The 24,417-nt window shown below is 35.8% G+C and overlaps 1 protein-coding gene across 1 annotated transcript in view; it reads left to right on the forward strand.

Annotated features, from left to right (window-relative positions):
* LOC134748965 (adipokinetic hormone/corazonin-related peptide receptor variant I-like) overlaps positions 1–24,417 on the forward strand; it is a 41,714-nt gene extending 17,297 nt beyond the window's left edge. Inside the window, exons 5-9 of the mRNA XM_063683831.1 lie at positions 988–990; positions 1,202–1,330; positions 2,751–2,941; positions 4,163–4,224; positions 24,204–24,417. Coding sequence (XP_063539901.1) covers positions 988–990; positions 1,202–1,330; positions 2,751–2,941; positions 4,163–4,224; positions 24,204–24,383 — 565 coding nt within the window. The 3' untranslated portion in view covers positions 24,384–24,417. The remainder of the gene's footprint in view (positions 1–987; positions 991–1,201; positions 1,331–2,750; positions 2,942–4,162; positions 4,225–24,203) is intronic.

Raw genomic sequence — 24,417 nt, forward strand, 5'->3', positions numbered from 1 at the left:
TTGTATTGAATATTCCCAGTTCGACGCAGTAGTGACAAAACTAGTTTGTGACCTAGGAAACCCGCCTGTAACTTATTCAATTTCACTCTCAGTTTCGTGACACTAACAGGGATGCATGAGTAGGTACCCGCTGTACTTACTCGTAAATTGTTACATACCTACGTATTTTTTTAAAGTATATTTAGGGAGCTAAACACACATCATAAATCATGGCGTAGACTAATCAAGTTTCAATTCTGTAGTGTAATAGGGAGCGTGCATGAACTATAGGGGGCAACATAGGAGCCGTCTTTTGGCGTGAGGCGTAAATGTGAAGTTTATGCTTCCGATGTAGCCCACAAGGTGGCAGCACCTACTATGCACAAGAAAACGTACGAGAACGATAGCTTGCTTGCGGAACACTTGCTTTGGCAATTTACATGTTTATGTTTCCGATTCAGGCCACAAGATGGCAGACTCTCCAACGCACACGGTGGGTTTTTTTTCTACAAGAACTCAATCTCCATACAACGCCGCGTACCTCATTATTGTAGCAATAAATATAATTAAATTTTCTTTGAAATATATTAAGTAGTCTAAAAAGTCTTCATTTTTGCACTCTGGGTGATAGAAGTTCGTAAAGAGGTTTTTTATCAGACCCTCAAGTGTATGATTCATTTATAACCTGTAACTCGACGATTCCTAATATACCAAAAACATTCAAGTATCTCGTACCTCTAGACAACACTGAATAAATCCCGTCTTATAGATCTGTGAGTCACACACATTCACATTCAGCGCATGTAAGGCCTCGTGCAGGAGTTTAACTTCTCAGAATAAGCAGTATCCAAGGGCGTGTTTAGGTATACGTCATATTGAATGATAATCGGGAGCTTACCGTCAAAATTCTGTAGGACTTCATTTATTTTTATCTTTAATATAAGCATAATATTATATAACTAAGTACATTTTTGTGAACCTTCATATCTTTGTTATTCCTTCTATAAGAGGGTACAATGGGGGTTGGTATTTAGTAGGAAATTGCCTACAAATGAGGGCTGTATAACAACTTCTACGCGGACAGTCGCGGGTAGAGGTTAGTTTACGAATAAAGTAGCCTTAATACTTGTATTTGATTTGATCCTTGCTATTTTTAAATTGATACTTTTTACTTATTGTATTGGTAAATATTTGTTACAGATAAAAACGTGTCCGTCCACAGCCGCATCCAACTACGTCGCTCGGACCGGCGGCCGCTGGCGCGAGCGCGGCGGCGAACACTGCGCATGACGGTCACCATCGTGGCCGTGTTCGCGTGCTGCTGGATGCCCTACGCCACAATGACTTTATGGTAAGGTTACACACAACGTGTCGATCAAACTATATCATTCGCACCGGCGGCCGCTGGCGCGTGCTCGGCGGCGAACACTGCGCATGACGGTCACCATCGTGGCCGTGTTTGCGTGCTGCTGGACGCCCTACGCCACCATGACTTTATGGTAAGGTTACACACAACGTGGTGCTAACAACGTGTCGATCAAACTGTATCATTCGCACCGGCGGCCGCTGGCGCGAGCGCGGCGGCGAATACTGCGCATGACGGTCACCATTGTGGCCGTATTCGCGTACTGCTGGATGCCCTACGATACGCCACCGTAAGGTTATACACTCCGTGGTGCTAACAAGGTGTCGAACAAACTGTATCATTCAATAATCGAGGAAATGAAGAATAAACCTTAATACTTAACGGTAAATACGCGATAAAAGCGTAATCTAATCAAGTAATCAATCACCGAAAAAACCGAACAAGCGCGAGTCGGACTCGCCCACCGAGGGTTCCGTACAAATTAAACTAATTTTTTTACAAATTTATAGTTTTCAGGTTTTTCCCTGTACTTGTAGTGTAAGACGATATTACCTGCCAAATTTCATAGTTCTAGGCTATTATACTTACTTTACTCTTTGGTTCTAGGTCAACAAGAAGTACCCTACAAATTTTGATTCCCTTGTGCTGAAATATACGTTTTTTGCGGCATAAATGGGCGGTTTTTTTTTTACGTTAGAAGTTGGATTTTTTCACAGCTTAAAGGAACTGTAGACCTGAGTATATAGTTTTAATTTTAACTCCACGCGTTCGTGATACAAAGGGTGACAGACAGACGGACGGACAACAAAGTGATCCGTCTTTTCCTTTGAGGTACGGAACCCTAAAAATTGCGGCTAGATTTTGCCTAGTAACAAATTAGAATGTTTATTTCAAATGTATTGACTGATTGTCTAAACTGATAGTTCCTAGGAACTCCTAAATATAAAAGCTACATCATAGCTGGCTAAGTAAAAGCAACACCTAGCAAAGTCGTGGTTGTATGGTGTCGTCATTAATATTAGTTGCGGCAGTACGAACAGTTGAATGAAAGAAGTCATCATCATCATCATCCTGTCCTGGCCGGTTTCGGCCTCGGCGACTAAGTTTGTTCTGGCTAGTGAAAGCGACGATCATGCTGAAGTGACTGACGTAGCCTATTTTTGCAGTGAATGTACGGCCACACTCACCGCAGGTCAGCACCCCTCAGACAAAATTGTAGTTGATGACCGCAGGTGGTCGGGTCTTTAACTCGTCACGCTTCGCGTCGAGTTCCACTCGCTGCTGCTCTTCGAAGGCTTGCACTTTTGTACTCACTGTATGCCTCCATTGCCTCTATTTCGGCCGATCTAGTGCCTTGTGAAAAGAAGTAATATTCTTGTGAACTACGACACTTTTTTTTTACTAGGTACATGGTGGACCGGCAGTCGGCCAAGCACGTCTCGGCCCGGCTACAGGACCTGTTCTTCGTCATGGCAGTGTCCAACTCGTGCATGGACCCCCTCGTGTACGGGACCTACGCGTTGAACCTAAAGGCCATCTTCACAAAGACGTTCAAGAAAATCTTCTGCATACATGCCGCTGGCAATGAGATCACACGTGAGTTTGAATTTATATGTTGGTGCTGTAAATACCCCCAACAACGTTGTCTGAAAATAACATGACGAATTGCAAATAATAGTTTAGGTTTAATTATCTTCCTTAAATCTGTGGTTTAGAAACTTTAGAATAACAGGACAAACGAAGGACACGAAACGATGAGTAATCAATTAATTTTGACCACACCAGCTGGTAAAAGCTCTTTTGATTGTTCAAAAACTGATAAGAAAGTTGCATTTTATTCACATGTAAGGCAAAGTAGTAATCAAATACAAATTTTAAGTTGTTTTCTTGTTTGTTGGTAGAATTGACTTTTAAATGATGATTTTGAATGATAAATATTTAATGACATTCATTTTGAATCGATTTGCTTTGATTTTGTTTGATTTTTTACAGTTAGTATTTTCCTTGTGTTGGTGTGGTGAAAAAATTTATTTTTCTCTCGGTGGCAAAATTTGTTTACGCCTCGTGCCTTGACACCCTCGCAACGCTCAAGATTCCATTTTTCGAATCACTCGCTACTATTGCTCGGGTATCAATATTAGCACGAGAGGGTAAACAAAAACTTTGCCCCCTTGTAAAACAAATAACTATTGTAACATAATAAACTATATGAACTCCTTGTTGTTAAGACGTTTTATGGTGCAAAACACACTGCACCACATAAATCATCAACAAATCAAAATTCTACAGCTTATCGAAAGAGATGAAGAACAAATCTAAATGGCCTAAAATGGCTTAATTATGAATGGGTTAGACCAGGCATTCTCAAAGTGTGCTCCGCGGAGCCCTGGGGCTCTGCAATGCCTTTGTAGGGACTCCGCGAGAAAAAAAAAAACAAATAAAAAACAGCTTCTATACATATCCATGGCATATATTTCGTATGGCTGGTCCACATTTCAATGGTGACGAACGAAAAAAAAATGTTAACACTAAGCCTAAATATGACTGTCTTCATCTCTAACACTATATCTTCATCTATAATAATTATCGAATGAAAGAGCGATACCGCAATGTTTGGTTACTTTGAAAGAATGATTTAATTACCTCTCGCCTACTATTAGGCTGTATAATTTTGTAATAATTTCTACTACAGTTAGCTCGTCGTAAAAGTTTACGAACCCCCGTTTTCTACCATACCAATGAAATATAATACTAAATCGATAGCTCTATGCAAAGAAAGTTATTGAAATAATTCAAATTGTATTGTTTCATACAAAGGACTGTCAGCGCACGCAACTCTCAAGACTAAGGTGGCGACCAACGACTTGCATCCTGCTCCAGTAAGTACTTCATTTACTGTTATGTATGATTATTTGCATTTTATTCATTTACTTATAGTATGGCGATTACAATAGGTACACTGTACATTTATTATAATCATTATTCAGTTTACAGTCTAAATCTACATTTTTCTAAGTAGTGCCGATATTAGGCCAAGCAATAAGAAGGTATATAGAGGGAAATGCTTGGAACACAATTTTTGACTCCGTAACTTTGTTTGGACTAGTTAGGAGGCTTTTTTCGTTTTGAGAGTGACAGAAAAAGTATCCTAAAATCACGCTCGCCGCGTTTCCGCGTTGAACCGCGATGGACTACCTCTGCGCCAGGAACGACCCGGAGCGGGGGTTGAGACCCCTCTCCCGCAAGCGACGCCCCAGCTCCCCGAGAAAAGTTTTCACCTCCGCGCACCAGCACCAAGAAATGTATTGTTTTATTGATAGATACTGTTATTTTTTTATCAATATTAAATGTTTTTATTTCTTAATCATAAGATTATGTACACCATATTGCATATTAGGCGTTAATGTTATAAAATAGTTATTTGTTATACAAGGGTGCAAAGTTGTATTTTACCCGCGAGTGTGGAATTGAAACACGAGCAAGAGAAAGGATTCTATAGTTGAACCACGAGCGAAGCGAGTGGTTCTAAAATAAAATCCTGAGCGTAGTGAGTGTTTCAACACACGAGAAGTAAAATACATTTGCACCCTTGTGTAACAAAACTTTTCCCCTCACTATAGCGAAGAAAGTGCAACATCCACAGGCGTTAGATCATCTTCATCACTGAAATCACTCTTTTTTTACGATAATACGATATTAAAACAGAAAACTCTGGAAGTTGTATATTTTTACGTGTCGGAGTCGGTGAGAAATTTTTTTTTGACAATGTAGATATTTTTGTATGGAATTTAAAGTTTATGACTTAGAATCATTAAATAAAGCTAAATTTGGTATTTTTTATTAAATTCTCAAACCATTTATTTAATGATAATTAATATCGAACGAACCATTATTATGAGCGTTATACGTTTTGTTATCTGTCAAAAGCTACTTAAACACGCTCTATCCAAGGTCATATTACTTTCCCCACTAGTGGATAAAATGCGTTTTTCCCCGCTACATACGTGTGGGGTGTCTATGGATAGGTCTTCAAAAATAATATTGAGGTTTCTAATATAATTTTTTTCTAAACTGATGAGTTTGCGCGAGAGACACTTCCAAAGTGGTAAAATGTGTCCCCTCTCTAACTTCTAAAATAAGAGAATGATAAAAATAAAAAAAAAATTATATGATGTACATTACCATGCAAACTTCCACCGAAAATTGGTTTGAACGAGATCTAGTAAGTACTTTTTTTTAAATACCTACGTCATAAATCGTAAACCGCAATTTACCTTTCACTCACGTTTCACATAAAAATATATTGTTTAAATTGTGTAATGTAAGGAACCCTCGGTGCGCGAGTCCGACTCGCACTTGGCCGGTTGTTTTCTTAGGCGGCACCAGACTATATTAAGTCGTACGTAATAATTATATCCAAAATTACGGCTGTACGTGGAATTATACATTATTATCCGGTATCCGTATTTAGATCCAGACAGACGGCGGTAAAGTTCAGTGATCGGATGTATTATATTCTGTAATATAATATACCTATATATACCTTCTATCGTCTCTGTCCTTGTAGAAGATAATTACTTATTTCACACCCACTTTTGGGGTAATATTCGGATTAAGACTGCACGTCAATTCAATATAAATGCCTTGATAAAATAATCGCAATACGACAGCAGTAACGCTGGTGCAGTCCTAATTTGAATGGCACCTTAGGCTGCGTCTTGCGTAGGCGAACACGGCGGCCCACGCGGCGGCCAAGCGAATTAACCGCGCGAATGCGAAGGGGCGCGACGCGGCGAGGAAGAAAAAAACCGTTGAGATTGATACGTATGGAAGTGTCCTATGTGAGCGTTCTTCGCGCGAACGCGAAGCAGCGCGGCGCGGCGCGATGCGATAGCCTTGTCCGAAGTGGGCGCGTCTATAATACACGTGCACGGGTTTGATGCTAGAAAGGTATCGACCATAAATTCTTGTTTAATAAAGTAGATTTTTGTATTGTGTGCTATTGTCGTGAATTTTAAGAAATAAAAATAAAATAACTTGTGGCTCTGTGAGCTATTGTAGACCTCACGATAAGCTTTATAAGCTTAAAATGTAATAATAATAAATCTTAATTAGTCAAGTCATTGTCACAGCGAACTCACATTAGTCGTAAGTGCCATACACGTTATTGGCGCGTAAGTCCTTTATGCCAATTTCCATGCATTTAAATATTTGTTTTATTTCTTTTCCCTATAGATTACAGTAAAACCTATAAAAATTCAAATGTGAGTCGACTAATCACATCAAATCCGGTATTTTGCATGTGCCACGCCTCTAGCCGCGTCGTATTGGAGTCTAATTTTCGCAATCGCACCCGCTTTTCGCAGCGCCGCGCCGCTTCGCCATCGCGTCAACATCGCTCACCTAGGACACTTAAGGATGACTCACGTTAGACCGGGCCGTGACCGGGCCGGAGCTTCCAGCGCTTCGTTTTCTATGGAAAGCATCACGTGATCACCTGTCATAGAAAAGTAAGCGCCAGAAGCTCCGCTCCGGTCACGGCCCGGTCTAACGTGAGTCATCCTTTATGTACATAATAATATGTAGGTATGAACGGTGTGTTTCTTCCGCGCCGCATCTCGCCGCGCCTGACGTTCGCGTACAAATCGCGCCGCTTCGCCCCGCGTCGCGTTCGCAACGACATCGGTATGACACTTCTTCAAAGGATTGATTTAGTCACGTTCGCGCGTCGTTCGCCTACGTAAGACGCTACGTAAAACGGCGCTTGTCTGTATGGTATAGTCAGCATCAAAAGTAGCGGATCAGACTACGCGTCATTCTATAATAACATAACAAAAAGAAATATGTCTCTTCGTATAATATACGTATATAACAGTCTAATTAACTATTTTTGAACGCGAGATACAGTGATAATATATCTCTATTTGGAAAAGTATTCCAGATTGGCAGATACTTTTTAATCTGCTACTATTGATGCAGTGTTCTGATCCATTGTAATGGCACATTTACTGTCTATTCCCGGCTTAATTAGTGGACCTCCTTTTAACCAAAGATAACTCCGTAATAGATTGATACAGTCTAAGGAAAAAACGTGCCTCGAAAATCACGAAAATTTGATTCTCGATCAGATGCCGCCACTACCTTTGGCCTACTCTCGTATAGAGGGCGTTGACAGTTTCGTTTGTTATTTAACAATCTTAACCTATATCAGTGAAAAAACATGGGTCAAAATCATAAAAATAATTAATGCAAATAAAAAAAAACATTTATCCATATTTAAATACATTTTATCGTATTTTTATAAATCTTCATTTTTAGTTTTAAAGTGTGTCGGTAGATGGCAGTGAATTTACTGTGGGTACAAAATTTACTATGACAGTACCGCTCTATCCTATTATATCCTCTTTGTTTTAACTAAACATTTGTATTTTTACTTTGTAACCCACACAAATTAAGACTAAAAAGAGATCAACCTTGGAGTGAGCGATAACGAGCTCCAAACTCGTGTACACGTTTACATTATTATTATAGCCTCATTTATTCCTTAATTTAAAATACATTACAATATTAAAAATATACATAACAATTCGCAAATAATTTCACGTGCAAAATAGTTTAGAATAGCAATTTCATAATTCATTTTAACATTAAGTATATTAAATTTTAATTTAATTACTATCTAGAATTTTAATCAATCTATATTAAACAATTAAACACGACTATGATACGATTTAAAAATAAACTTTTTTTTTATTGTTCAATATACTTATGTCGTGCAGTTTAATTAAATTATTTATGTACTGAGTTTGAATTAAGGACCTATCTTCGAGTGAAGGCCTCCTCCATATTATTCCATTCATCTCTATCGTTAGGTTTGGACATCCAGTCTTTGCCAGCTACTCATTATTTATTTCATCTATCCATTTCTGCCTTGGTCTTCCTGTTTGTCGTTTATTTTGTGGTCCTGGCCAAGTAGTCACTTTGTATGTCCATTTCTTTTTGCTCATGCGTGCTACATGACCAGCCCATCTCCATTTCAGTTTTTTTACAGTGTTCTAAGGCGTCTACATAAGGCGCCTTCGAAAGGTAGCATTAAAAGTCATAGAAATTCTCGTGTGCGCTTCGGAAATTAATCAAGGTAAAAGTTCACAGAAAAACGCTTTTTACATCTCGGCATAGATAAATAGATGATCTCGGTAAAAAATGTAGAGCATAATATTTGTGACATGTGACCTTAAAAAACTTTAACGCGCACACAACATTTTCTGTGACTTAAACCCTTAATTTTCCTGGGTTATTGAGGTGAGGTTGCCACATTGCATATATTTTCATTTTAAACACAATTATGTCTAGATGTTACCTTGCAGGAACCGATATGTCGAACGACTGATTGTTTTTGCATTTACTGATTTAGCCTTAATTTCACGTAACGGCAGGCGGTCCTAATTCCGTTACCAGATCCCGGAAATCTTTACATACGTAAAATTTTCAACTTAATATGTAACCTCGTTTTAGTCTTAAATTACTCGTAAACGAGAGTAATTTAATACATATTTTTCAACATCTGCTTGAGTTTTCCTGGTTACCAAGTATTAAGATAATTGCCTAATTTTACGCCAAAAATAAACATTGGTTGCGTGAACTGGTTCAGCTCCGGCTGTTTACAATTATTTATAAAGCTGAAGACGCGGGTTCGATTCCCGCCTCGGCCACCGGTGGACTTGGTCACTTTTTCTTTAGTGTATTGTATCTATTTCAGTTTATAGTTATTTATTGTCATAATTTTAGTCTTGAATGGTAATTAACTTAAATTTAACACAGTAGTTTTTTAGGAGGGAGCGTAATGCCAGGAAATTAGAAAGGAACAAAAGATATGCCGCGTTAAACTTGCCACGGAATATTTGGCGATCGCGCGGGTTTTAAGAGGTAAGGGGAAGGCCGCTTCTCCATACAAACGCAGACCCCATATGGTCCCCATTTTCCTCTCTGGACATTATGGAAAATCTTTTTATTTTTACATAATTTGATGTATATTAATCAAACGTAGGGGACGTTTGATTTTTTTCGAATTTTTGTTTATTGTAAAAATTTGGAGTAAAAAACAGATTTCATACAAAAAAAATTATGCTCCTATCTCTTAAAATATTTTTTTTTCTTTTTTTTTTTGCTAATTAATTTAATTAATTAGCAAAAAAAAATTACAATTAATTAATATAAGTTAATATCCAGAGAGGAAAATGAGGGCTACGTTTGTATGAAAATGCGATTTCGCCTGAAAGTAATAATATTATTACGAGTATTATACTTCTGATTAAAATTTTGCTAGTCAAATGCCTTGACAACATCACTAGCTAGTTTATAATAAAATTGGTAACGATATCGAACTGAAAAGATATAAAAATTAGACATGTTTTCGTCATTTTTAGAGTTCCGTACTCGAAGGGTAAAAACGGTACCCTATTACTAAGACTCCGCTGTCTGTCTGTCTTTTTGTCTTTCCATCTGTCACCAGGCTGTATCTCATTAACCGTGATAGCTAGACAGTTGAAATTTTCACAGATGATGTATTTCTGTTGCCGCTGTAACAACAAATACTAAAAACAGAATAAAATAAATATTTATGAGGGGCCCATATTATTCACTTCCCATACAACAAACGTGATTTTTTTGCCGTTTTTTGGGTAATGTTACGGAACCCTTCGTGCGCGAGTCCGACTCGTACTTGGCCGGTTTTTTTTCTATCGAGCCAACTTTAACCTTTTAAGATTTGGGTTAGAGTCTGCCCTTACAAATATAGTCTAATTGGTTATAGTAGTAAGTGTGAATTTTTTTCATGTAGTTTTTCCTTGTTTAGTACGTGTAAGACCTCAATATAAAAACTACCATTTTGTGCTAGCCCCCTCTTAAGTTACACTTCTTGCTCTTATTGTCCGGCGTTGCCTCTTCCTCGTCTTATAACAGTTTTTCCGGTTCCATTCTAAGGATTCTGGGGTATACCTACTTTTTTGGTCCCAAGAATTGCTACCGGGGTCGGGTTTGATAGAAGCGTCATATGAATTTCAAACTTAGAGGATAAACTAGGCCTTATGTTATTGGGATTAGCACTTTTTTTTTCATTACCTAAGGTATTTCGTACTCTCGCATAAACTTATCTATACTTTAATTTCCGAGAGAACTGAGTTTCTGTGAGAATTGCATGTTATATTATTTCTAATTCCGTTTGGCACTTCTAATGCAATAATGATAACTAAGTCTGTCTTAGTGTCAACCCTATAATTAGTTACAATGAATTCAACTGCATGTCTAATAAAAATGTCGTAGGCTTTTATGACTGAATACTTTACAGATTTAAAATAAATTCAAGCCATACGAGTACGCTACAATAACAACAGATTGGAACATTGTGCCATTATAGTTAGCGGGATTCTACCAGTGTGCGGCACTGTGCGGCCCAAGCATTTTTGTCCTAAATATGCTTGTACTGCACTGTGCCACACACTGGTGGAACCCCGCCTTTGAACATACTCATATCTGCCTTATTTGCATTTGAAAACTCGTTCAATTTAATATTTTATTGCACGAACACGAGGTATACAATTTTATGGATTTTTCTGCTTAACTGTACCTATCGTGGTAGAATTGATCTGTCACATGCTACGTTCATCTTTGTTTCGAAACAAACAGACTTATATTATTATCTAGCAACCGTTAGAATAATGCTTATCCGCTCTGTTAGCGGCAGTCTACAGTGTCTAGACTAATAAAATACTAGTAAAAAATGTTGAAATTCTTAATACGTGCTTAGGAAAAATAGTGTTTTACGTACACAACGCATTTTACAGGCCAATTCGAACGTACAGTCAAATTGACAATTGAATCATGTTATGTAGTGATCGTGCATTTCGCTCGTACTTGTCCGTACATGTATTGGCGCGGGCACTACGCAGCTATCTTTTATATGTTTAGTTCAATGTGTAGCAGCAAATACTGGACATCCCAAGAAGAAATATCTGCACCAAATATTATACGATATACATATATATATATAGCATAAGTGAATAATATGTTATTTTTAAGTAAATAAAAAAATACTGAGAACTAGTGTGAACATAATATTTTGTGGAAGTCTTACAGAACGCAGAACTTGCAAGGAAACATTCGACACTGACATTTTTCTCGTGTTTCAATTTTTTTTTATATGACAGTATTGTGCAGCGTTAAAACATGTCATAGGTTACTAACCAGTTTGTTACGTGGCAGTATGATTTACATAAAAATGTGTTATATTTATGGGTAAAACACACTTGAAAAGTATTTTGCCCGTTGTCCATTACACGGCACTTGCTAAGTCCAGTATGTTGGACGTTGCCAAGTATGCGAAGAGTAAAATTATTAAAATTCCTAGTAGTTTTGTGGTAAATAAATTAAACAGAGGGATGTTAGGTCAAAACGTTTTAAAAAGTCATTACTTGCCGCATTACAACTTAATGAACCAAATCGATTAAAAATAGTTATTTACGATACAAGTGCGGAAAAGAGGAAATTCGAAACGAGTGGCGATAAATTAAAACACGACCGCAGGGAGTGTTTTAAATCGACACGAGTTGCGAATTACCTTTTCGCACGTGTATCGTACAACGTTTTACAGTACATATGGCCCTTTAAACTTTCGACATATGCACGAAAAGTGCTCATTCCCGCACTAGTGCGAAAAAGTAGCACCATATGTACTGTAAATATATTTTGACGGTTTTTTTTTCCTGTTCGTTCATCAAGAGAAAGACCCGATTTCAATCGAGAAATAAGCAGCGATGGGAAGATTGATTGCGACGTCACCCATAGAACAACATCAGGATGGCTAAAGTGGCGACAACTAACAAGCGTAATGTGCGACAGGAAAATGCCGATTAAAGTTAAGGGCAAAATGTACAAAACTGCGATAAGACCTGCGATTTTATATGGATCTGAAGAGGACGGGGAAGACGCCCTTCCACCTGGTTGACGACGGTCGAGAAAGACCTCAAAGAAACAAACGTCAATAAAGACACCGCACAAAATCGCGTGCAATGGAGAAGATAGACAAGGAGGGCCGACCCCAAGTAAATGGGAATAACGGTCGAGGTATATATATTAATCGAGAAATTCCTAACGAAAATTTTGATAAAAGCGCATTCATTATTGTAAAAACCATTGCTCCAGATGTTACTGCATCATACGATACCTCGCTAAGTTTGATTTAATTTTAAATAATGAAGTCAATGACTGATAAAATTTCACCACCTACGAGCTACGAAATTATTGTACAAACAACAAAAATATAAAAAAAAAAATGGGTTTTACTTAAATTCATTACAGTAGTGGAAATTATCAGTAAGTGTATTTTTAATAAAAAAAATGCAATTACTCTATAAGTATTAAAAAACACATGAATTTGACTAATAAAGACTCATCACATAAAGTGCTGTATACTCGGCAACGTCCAAAATACTGGACGTCTTTTCCTTTTGTGGCTATTTCATTACTTTACGCTGAACCTGTCAACAGTGTCAACGTCCAACATACTTGTCAATATGTTTTTTTTTTTCTAAACTATTATAAATAGCTTTTTTTCATGATTTTTCTACAATAAAAAACCACATAATAAGACCAAACAAGTGCGAGTCGGACTCGCGTTCCAAGGGTTCCGTACATGACACAATTCAATCAATGTATTTTTTATGTGTGTGTGTGTTTTTTTTGTGTGTGTGTAGTGAAGTCTATAAACCCGTAGGAGTCGGATCAAAAACTAAGTAATTAAATCCGACTCACGCTTGGCTACATATTTCTAATAGGTTTTCCTGTGATCTATAGGTAAAGTAATAGGTAAAGCTAAAATTAATGCCTGAACTCCTAGTGGGAATTGTGTTAGGATGCATGCTATACCTATAATTTTATAATCTTATCTGTGTATTCTCACTGGCCTGTATCTGTTTTTTTCCCCAATAAAGAAAATAAAATAAAAATAAAATAAAGAACTATTTTGTGTATTTTTTCCAAAATTTTAGACCTAGTAGTTTCGGAGATAAAGGGGGGGAATGGTCATTGTTAGTATATTTTCTTGAATAACTTCAAAACTGTTTATCCTAAAATTATAAAAAATATATTTGAGTTTATAAATTATAAAAATGTATAACACGATATAGTTTGAAAAACTTTATTTTGTAATTTTCTCATTTACCCCCCAAAAGTGGTCCCCGTGTTTAAATTTTATTTGTTTACGTTACATGTCCATCTAAAGGTCACAAACTTACATATGTATACCAAATTTTTACTTAATTGGTCCAGTAGTTTCGGAGAAAATAGGCTGTGACAGACGGACAGACAGACAGACGCACGAGTGATCCTATAAGGGTTCCGGTTTTTCCTTTTGAGGTACGGAACCCTAAAAAACGATACAACACAGTATTTTTCCTTGTCGATTGAAGAGTTAATATATATTTTAAAGCTCTGTAACTATACGATTAGAATCGAATCAACAGGATTATATTTGACGCGTAACTAGGTATTACCGTTAAAAGCCTACTTGTACCTAAATACTGTACCTTGTCGAACGTATCTTTATAGGTGCATATTTATAATAAATAGTCGTCAATGTATTATTGTAATCTCATAATACATATTTAAAATGTTTAGTTGCATTAAATAAAATATAATTTAATTTACAATTCTTTATAGGTATAAATAGATATTACAGTGAAATCTACAAATCGATTAAAAAGGACGTGATCAGTGATTGCCAAACTAAAATGAAAGATACATTAAGTACCTACATACAATAGTACATTACTACAGAGGCCGGGAAGTAAGGGGTTGCCGGCCGAATGCATATATACGGCCGAACGTAGTGAGGCCGGATAGTTATGAGGCCGACAACCCCTTTTCACGCCGATGTATGTATAGTGCTTTTCTCAAACATGCAATGAAATAAATAAAGAAATCTCCACGAAATCAAAGTTTTAATTCTAAAGAAACTAAAAGTAAACCAGGCACAAAATATAACTACCACCTGTACCTATCTTTATCACACGAGTCGTATATTTTACACATGTTGTTAATCAATTTAATTTATTACACAAATGTTCAAAGGTATATTTATGTATCTTTGATTTTTCGCCTTGCATCCTTCTGACTGTAGTTTTAGCCACATAACTAAGATTACATCGTTTTTTATGTTGATATTATGCTTCACATACATCGTTGCCTTAAACATGGAGTATAATTAACAGGTATTCATTTAATATTTTCATCGGAACTCATATTAAATAACACAATAAACGACGCACAATAAATTCAATAAAATAGAATTACAGATACACAATGAAAAATGTTCAACTTTACCTCCAAAACGATTAAAAAAACACGAACGCGTGTTTGAGTAGACATTTTTACCGCTAATATTTAAATGAAATATAGTTTGTCAAAGGACTGTCTCATTTCAAACATAGACAGAGATAATCATACTATCTTTGTCTTACACTGGTACTAGCACCCAAAAGAAAAGGATGAGTATAGTTTTTTTGTTCTTATTTACTGACAAACAGGTTTGACCAACTATATTTTAAATCTGTATTTGTAGGTAAATTTGCAATTCAATATTATTGGAATTTGTTAATAATGTTTTATTTATATATTTTTTGTAAATTCGATACAAATAAAACTGAAAAATATATTAATTATCGTTTATTGTTTTTTTTAAAGGGGTATTGGCAGAATGTCATTTCGAACCATAAGCAAATATTGGTTATAGTTTTTTTTTTGGCTGAATGCCATGATGCTGTGTCACAAATATATGTGAAATGGAAATTAAAAAAGAGCCACTTCCCGGCCTAGGCCTGCAACTTTGTATGAAATTTCATTACAGGCCCCTCGTCTAGCCGCGCCGGAGTCGTGATACTTCCCAGCCTAATATAAAGAACGTAATATCAATATTACATAGCATGTTTGAGAAAATACGTTTAGCTCTAAAGCACTAATTCGATATAACGAGCAGACTTGATCCGACAAACATTGTTATATTCTTGCTTGCTTCACTTACGAACCGACACTAAGTATTAGCATCATAAAACTAGGCGAATATTGTTAATTTTACTGATCGCTCAACTGCAAAGGACCAGTATGAATACAACCGTGGGTTACGCAGAGTTATAGCAGAATATAGGTCCGAACCTACAATGAATAACCCCAAAATTAAGTACAAAGTGGTTTGTGAATGGAAAGGCCAAGCATTATCCTAAAGCTTAATGGTTCATGACTCTTACATATAATATAGCCTCCGCAAGAGGCTCTCCTGTCAATACTAATATGGCTATGACATCCACTCGCTACGATATAGTCGGGTTAAATATTTTGTAACGTGTTCTTCAATGTTTCATCAACTTTTATATGCAAATTATTCAATAAGGCTTGTAGGTATTTTTAACACGTGGAGCGCTCAGACTACTATCAAACGTGTGATAGCATAGTAACTATTTAGTATAGGAGTTCCATACTACTTTGATACTAGGGCGCTTCACGGGTTACACTGAACCTATTTAATAATTATGTATAACAAACAAAGATTACCTATAAACCCTATTTTGGGCCCCGTTTGCTTTGATGTCAATTAAAGAAATCTGATGTCAGATAAACGAAAAATTGGCTTATCACATAGAAATGGAGCGATTATACGTCCGCCGGTGTATCGTAAGTACGTGTGCCCTTTTGATGCATAACGTTACTTAGTCATCGCCTTGACTTAAAAAACACTCAGTCACAAGTCGAAGGTTACATGTCTAACTCGCATATTATATTAGATTATTATTTTCAACGTAAATAAATTCACTTAAAGCGGTTTTTTCATCGCCCTCGATTTATGCACATTTGTGCGCTCGTACGCTTATTTGCCAAGGTTAGTTTTTATTGCATTTATTGGGCCCCGCATACCCTGTCCATTATGTCACACCCACTTGATGAATAATAAACTTTCAATATTCACAACTTTTTCACTCGCCGTTTATTAAAAGCGTTAAAACTCACGTGTATTTATCACATCATCAACAAACTTTAAATCATTTTCTCACTTAGCAAATCTACAGTGACAAAAAAATCTTAAATATGTGACAAAATTTGTATTTTGTCACATGTTTTAAAAGAAATGACACTATATGGTCTGTGCCATTGCCATTGCTTTAAAGAACCTGTGGGTACCTACTGCAAAAAACACGTCTTTATTGCTTTTAAGTTTATTGCACAAAAGCAAATTCATCCTTCTCCAGACGGTTATGGAAGAAATAAACTTTACGAGCAGAAATCCCTAAGAAATTTTACGCTGTACCAGCATCAGCTTATGATAATGAACGCTATCGAAAGCCGGCTTAGCTTTGCGACTCGTCGGGGTCACTCCGCTTTCTACCACATTATGTGATGCACTCGGGTTTTTAGGATTACCTGTACATACAAGTGTAGTTCCATAATATTATTATCTAATGCACTTAGGGCTGCCCGTACTTTTACTATGAGTTTTAGGGCGCCATTTTCGCTAGCGACTACGTAAGCTTCCTTACATCTCGACCGCACCAATATCAAGTCAGACCGAGTGAATTGGATACTGCTGAGAGTGAGTGTGCGTAGTCGCTAGCATAAACGGCCGCGGCCGCAATAAACTTGTGGCAAGGGTACCTACAGGGGTAGAAAGAAGGAATATGAGACATCTTTTCAACACGTTAGGATGCTTGGGTTCGTGTCTCAAACAATAAATCCTATATTTCTCGGTCTCGCTATGCGACTTTATGAGGTCCATTTTCGGGGAGATTTTTATATCATATCAGGTTGGAAGTTATAAAAATGTAAAGGAACATCCAGACGAATCTTACATTCTAACAACCCTACGTGCGCTCGGATACCTAGGACTATCTGCACATTCAAACGTACAATAGTCAGGTATTAGGTAATAGCGTTAACGCAGGCGATGTCACTGTAAATTTGCTTGCTACTTTATATATATATACATGTTCAGAACTTGAAACATACACACCGGCACTCCCGGGACTTGTAAACTTGCCGCTTGCCTTCAAATTTGCTAAGTCACTTCACTGAAGTTAGTGTAATCTTTCGCAGTAGTTAATTGAAATAACATAATTTTAGGTTCTAACCGGTTTAATAACGTTTTAAGCGTTCCTATGCTAAAATTAGGTTCGTTTAATTAAACAATTATGGATTGTTTTTTGCGTTGACTACAGTGTGCAGTAGGAATGACACGCGCCAAATATACAGCCTAAAATAAAAGAAAATAGTCGAGTATTCATATTTTTTTACTGCTCAGCTTTTAATTTTAGTTGGCTGTCGAGACAAGTGAACTAATAACTTACATTGTATATTAATTTATGTATAGTATTTTAATATTAAGGAAACGAAACAAGTTTTTTATGAAAAACTTAAATTCGCTGTATTTTTTGTACTGTGGTATTTTAAGCTACATAAACTAATTATTTACCTTGTTTGTAAGTACAAAGTTTCAGAGCAATCTAGCTAGTCGTTTTAAAATGAGAGCGTACCTAACTACGTTTGTACGGAGAACCGAGCTTTTCGGGGCTCTTAGAAAGTTTTGATACACTTCGTTTGTTACACGAACCATGATGACACATGATGCTTACAAACGTAATAGGGATATTTGTGTTGAGTATGTATAGATTTATAATGGCAGGTTAGTTATTATGAACTTGACTAGAGTTCTATGTCAAATGTCACAGCGTTACAAAATGAAGATCTATATTGTGTTATTAATTGTTATGATGATTTAATTTAAATATATATTGTACGTACGTATATTGTTGAACACGAGCGAAAGCAGTCACTAACCCATGAGAAAATACGGAATATCTCTTTAAAAGCTGTTTAATAACAGCCCCTGAGTCCCAAGTATAGGTACTATTGCTTATTATGTGCCCAAGTCCTTGTAATTTTAATTTTAATGAAGTTTTGTAAAAGACCTCTAAATAAGAAAATATTCCTAACCACCTGTTTATGCTCTATTTTTAGTAGTTTGATTCTAAACCACATTTTCGTCACATCATCCTCTCAGTTCACCATTTTAATTTCGCTACATTGTCATATCATTATGATACTCCGAGCTCATCGCATTAATATCATTGTAAAATGTGCCTACTCTGCTCCAAAATTCGAAGTTTAATTTAAATTTTAAATTTATTAGGTACCGTCGGTGGTCGTACCTAAGTATATTTATACTTAAAATATCAAAGATATAACTCCGTAATAGATGGATACAGTCTAAGGAAAAAACGTGCCTCGAAAATCAAGAAAATTTGATTCTCGTTCAGAGGGCGCTACTAGTTTTGGCCTACAGTCGTATAGATGGCGTTGATGGTTTAGTTTGTTATTTACAAATTTTAACGCATATCAGTGAAAGAATATGGGTCAAAATCATAAAAATAATTAATGCAAATAAAAAAAAACATTTACCTATCTATATTTAAATACATTCTCGTATTTTTATAAATCTTCATTTTTAGTTTTAAAGTGTGTCGACAGATGGCAGTGAATTTACTGGGGTTACAAAATTTACTATGACAGTACCGCTCTAGTATAAGTTACTCTATGCTTATATTATATGCCGACTATCATGTTGTAACGCTTTAATGAGCATGAGATATAGTTTTCATACACGATATTAACTGATAACTTTGGGGTATGGCTAAGTACATTTATGGAAACTGAATGGCACAGTAATTATTTTTTAGTTTTTTTTTCGTAAAAAGTAATTAAATGTCGCACAAAATAGCGTTGTTGTAACATGTTGAACACTTTGACATATCAAAATCATTTCGAACATCGATCGTCCGAGATAAATACTTGCAAATGCATAACTCATACTAAACACTAATCAATGTGTAAACAAGACCTAAAGCAAGTGTACACATTTATAGATGCCTAAGATGCCTCCGAAATGGAGTTAATTAGAATACCGGGTGTCTTTAAGAAAGTAACTTAATTTAAGCTCAGGAATGCACCTTTATCATTAAAGGAGTTTAAAAAAACACCGTGTATTAAACAAACTGTTGAAGCACAATTACCCAGGTTCCTACTTTTTTACAAGTATGTAGAAATAAGAAACGCCTACTCATTTTAACGGGGTTGTTTTATCGGGGTAGCGACCCTTATTTCGACCGCGTATGCGTAAACATTGTATTAAAACAACACCCTTATTCACAAAACGTTGATATACATACACGATATTTTTATTTAATTATAGTATGTATATGTAAGTTTATTTTCGGTAGTGTGTATTATTTATCGCTATATTTTTTGTTTTAAATTCTGGTTTTTTTTTTGTTCAATGCCTGCACCTATCACTGTTTCTGTTTAGCCTGGTGGTTGACTGGTAGAAATTGCCTTTAGGCATTAAGTCCGCTATTTGTACTTTATTTGTTATATTGTGCAATAAAGTTTAAAATAAAAAATAAATAAATAAATAAAATACATTTACCTAATAGGCCAATCAAATTAGATTTTTTTCGAAGAATTCATTCCCAGTGAGCTGGAAATCGTTTTAATATCTTCATTTTTTCCTAAATGCATGTAATCCGAGTTTGCTCCATCCCAGGAAGTGTGCATAAATTTTTGCTCTTTTATTGCTTGTATATCGGAAACGGTACGTCCGACGAAAAAATTGTTCTAATGATGATGAAAATTGATTATTGATATCTAAGGATCCGAAAAGAACCTTAACATTAATTTGTAGTCTAAATTGTAAAAAAAACCGGTCAAGTGCGAGTTCGTTTAACTCGCGCACCGAGGGTTCCGTACAAACTTTCAATTTTCTCATGTAAATAGAATCACGAAAGACTTGACCAGAAGTATACTAAGCGTAATTGTGTACAGCGCCATCTATCGGCAAATTGGCTAACTAATTTGCGCGACCTGTATCTATGTTGGTTTTTCAAATCATGTGAACCGATTTCAACAATTTGAAAGAAGGTATTTTTAGTGTAATGTCATAGAGATTTCAAGTCAAACACCCGCAAATGGGCTTAAATTGCAAATTAAATTAGAAAATGTTTTAATAATTAAAAAAAAAGTTTTTAAGATAGAGGTGTGATTATATTTTTTCTGTAATATTTATGATAATGTTATTATGTGAAAATTTCAAAAAATTTCGTTCCTTTCAAGTAATTTTTTTTCACTATGAAAAACAAATAATAAATTGTTTTGTAATGTTCAATTCGAGCTCTTTCAAATGATATCACTCGACCTAGTAACGTCTTTTGACTTTTTGCCCCCTCTTTATATTGGGCATTTTTCATAATTAATTAAAAAAAACATTACACTTCCAATGTGTTAAAGTTAGCGCTGTTCATAACTATTCCAAATTTCAAATCGATAGCTTCAGTAGTTCTCGAGATATTTAACAATGTGACAGACAGACGGACAGTCGCACCATAAGGGTTCCTTGTGTACCTTTTAGGTACGGAACCCTAAAAAGGGCCGCCACTTTAAATTTCTTTTTTTTTGTTAAAATTATGTAATAAATCCGAATGCGCCTTTTTAGCATAATCTGACCCACCAAACTTTGCTGGTAGTGCCATTGTAATTGATGGCGGGTTCCTTCTACATCGAGTGGCTTGGCAATCCAAGGAAAAATGTATCTCCTAAGGCTCCCAAAATTTATGCACACCTCCAGGAATGGAGCAAACTCGGATTAAGGATGACTCACGTTAGACCGGGCCGTGTCGGGGCCGGAGCTTCCGGCGCTTCGTTTTCTATGGAAAGCATCACGTGATCACCTGTCATGTCATAGAAAAGTAAGCGCCGGAAGCTCCGGCTCGGACACGGCCCGGTCTAACGTGAGTCATCCTTTACGCGCATTTACGAATCTTGCTGGGAATTAATTCCTCAAAATGCTATTTATGGATCTAATTTGATTGGCCTATAAACAGTGCTCCGTGTAACATACAAAGGTGTATGTATTTTTGATATACATGCTTATTAAATAACCACAAATTGTAACCAAACGTTAGTTTCAAAGTATGTATACGATTTCACAAGAATGTTTAAATTCAAATAGAAAATAATATTTTTTTTTTAGGTATTAGTTTTAGTTTTGTAGGTAGTTTTAATTTTAGGTTACTTTTTATTGTAAGTTTAGAATTAATTTTGTTGTGTTTATGGTTTTAATAAACAAATGTTAAGTATTCGTTTAGTACCCGATAAGACCAGTATAAAAATAGAAAAGTGTAAAATTAGGTACCTACTTACACTAATTCCTAGAATACTTGTTGCTTACTTACCTTTGTTTTTTTATTTCATATATATATATATATGTATGTTTTTTTTTATATTAATATTATGTATTTCTATGTTTATAACATAAACTTGTATAGGTAGTATAGGTACACGCTTTAGAAAGAGTTTTTGTTTGTCTCTGAAACCTTAATTTCTTTAGAATAATAAATACACAGTTATTTTTATGAAGAGCCTAAGGATCTATAGTAAATTTAGATTTAGATAGATAATACACTAATATATGATACTCTGATACTATTCAAATACACATTGAAACATTTAAAAAATGATCTCGCAGGTTTAATTATTGTGTTTATGTTTTCTATGCTTGTTTGATTGATTAATATTAAATCTGTGTTCATAACATAATAAGTTTACGTCTTCATGTTTATTAAATTTTAATTTCACAGGATATTGCTATAAATAAAACAACCTTTCTAAGAAATCCGGATCAGAATTTGAGCATTCTCATAATAATATACAATATTGGAAGTTATTACACTGGTCCCAACTAATGCGCATTATCCATCTACATGTAGGCGAAGTAGTCTCGACAGCAAAATATGTAATTAAGTTTTCGGCAAAAAAAATTATCGTTTTTGGTACAAGTTTTATCGCTAACTTTACTTTTCTTTCCACTGGCAACTAATACTCATCGAGACAATTCTAACAACCCCAAGTTAGTTAGTTAGTTAGTTATGCTGGGCATTTTCCGCAAATCGACATCCAATAAGTTTGCGTTGTTTTATCACAGTTCCCATGGCCACCTCCTTCTCCATCAGCTGCATGTTATCATAATATTGCATTGTCATCCGATTTACATATGTATGCCAAATTTCAGCTCAATCGGAAAGCGGGAAGTGGGTCAAATTTAGCTTCCAAAATTTGACCCACACTACTAACAAAATAACTTACATACTAACAGGGCAAATTAAATAAAAACTTGTAACATTAAAAGCCGAGCAGTAAAAAATTATTAATACTCGACTATTTTCTTTTAGGTATATTTGGCGCGTCATTCCTACTGCACACTGTTGTCTACGCTAAAAGCAATGCATATCTGTTTAAACGAATTAAATAATTCTAGTATAGGAACGCCTAAAACTTTATTTAATCAGTTAGATATTAGATACTAACGTTACGTTATTTCAATTAAGTTTAAATGAATTAAACAGACTGCGAAAGATTACACTAACTTAAGTAAAGTGACTTAGCAAGTTTGACGGCAAGTGACAAGTAAAATCGTCTGAAAGTTACATTCGGATGGCGACAATTTACTTGCTACTTCCTAAAACGCGATTTTTTATTTTTTAACACACTCTTAAACATTACTAATATTATAAATGCAAATGAAACTCTGTCTGTCTGTTACCTGTTCACGCTTTAACCGCTGAACTAATTTGTACATAAAAGTTGGTATGGAGATAGTTTGAGGCCCGAGCATTTGATAGTTTTTTTTAAATCATTATCGTCATCCTAAGCAAACGAAATCGTGGGCAGAAGCTAGTGGTGTTCAGCGGTGGAGGTGGAATGGCCGGTGCAGATATAAAGGCGAGGAACCGAAAGTCCGTCTTGTTGTCACGATAAATATTTTAATAATTGTAAGGCCAATATTTATAAGCACTTAGGTAAGGTGAAGTTTTAGTTAGTACGTTTACATGGTAACCGAATGAGACAAAAAAATAACATAGAGTACAGAGACTGTAAAAAGAAGTTAATATAATAATAAGATTAGATTCTGTTGGACTTGCCAACACAGTGGTATATAATCATGTAATGTTTAGACATTCTCGGGGATTAACTTTGCCCCGCAACATAATTTAATTTTCCTCAAGTTAAATCTCATAATCCTCCGTTTGCTTGTGTTACGTGAATATCAGCGTCGACTGTGAGGATAAACTAAGATTTAACTGGCTCCGCGACTAAAGTTTATTGCAAATTAGAGAGCGCTCAATCCGATATTCTTCGTATTTCCTGCTAGTCGGTATGTACAGGAGGGGTATTCTGATTGTAATAACAGGTTATGAATTTGATGTAGATATGTTATAGAAATGATCTGTCAGTCCATAACAAATCCAGATTAAATTCATAACCTGTTATGACAATCAGAAAACGCTCCTGATGTAGTGAATAATATTTTCCAACCATGTTTTACATTTGTACCTATCTATTAAATAAAACAAGTTTACAAAGTGCAGGTCTACATCATGTCATACATAGTCCCGTAAACATAATATGGTCTGTTAGCAAGCACTTTTTGGAGTATAAAATGTTTAACAAATATGACATTTGACTTTTTGGATAAAAATAATAAAATCACGTTGTGCGTCTAAGATTCACTCAATTTGCCATGAATAACTTTAACACCTTCACCCCGGCATCGCATCTATTCGACCCGATGCGGGTATGGTTGATTGCGATGTTAACTAATTGCCGTAGCGAACGTGTCTGTATTTTGTCAATAAATACAGTTAACAACTCAGACTTTTCAATAGAAAACAGAAAATAACAACTGATCTCTAAAATTGCATATGTTTTACAGGTAGAATGCAGCAGTGTGCGCCGGCACAGGGTGCGCTTCCAGGAGACGTCACTCGGCGGTCCCAGCGTCACTTCGGACCCCGTGCGCTGTTGGCGCGAGCATTCGAATGAGGATCACAAAATCAAACCGTCGAGAAGCTGCGAGGTGTTCACATTGCAAACGCCAAGGGACTATTATTAAATGTGCTAATTTTCCTAAAATTCTAAACAAGACT

This window comes from Cydia strobilella, chromosome 17 (genome assembly GCF_947568885.1).
Source record: "Cydia strobilella chromosome 17, ilCydStro3.1, whole genome shotgun sequence".
NCBI classification, from domain to species: Eukaryota; Metazoa; Arthropoda; class Insecta; order Lepidoptera; family Tortricidae; genus Cydia; species Cydia strobilella.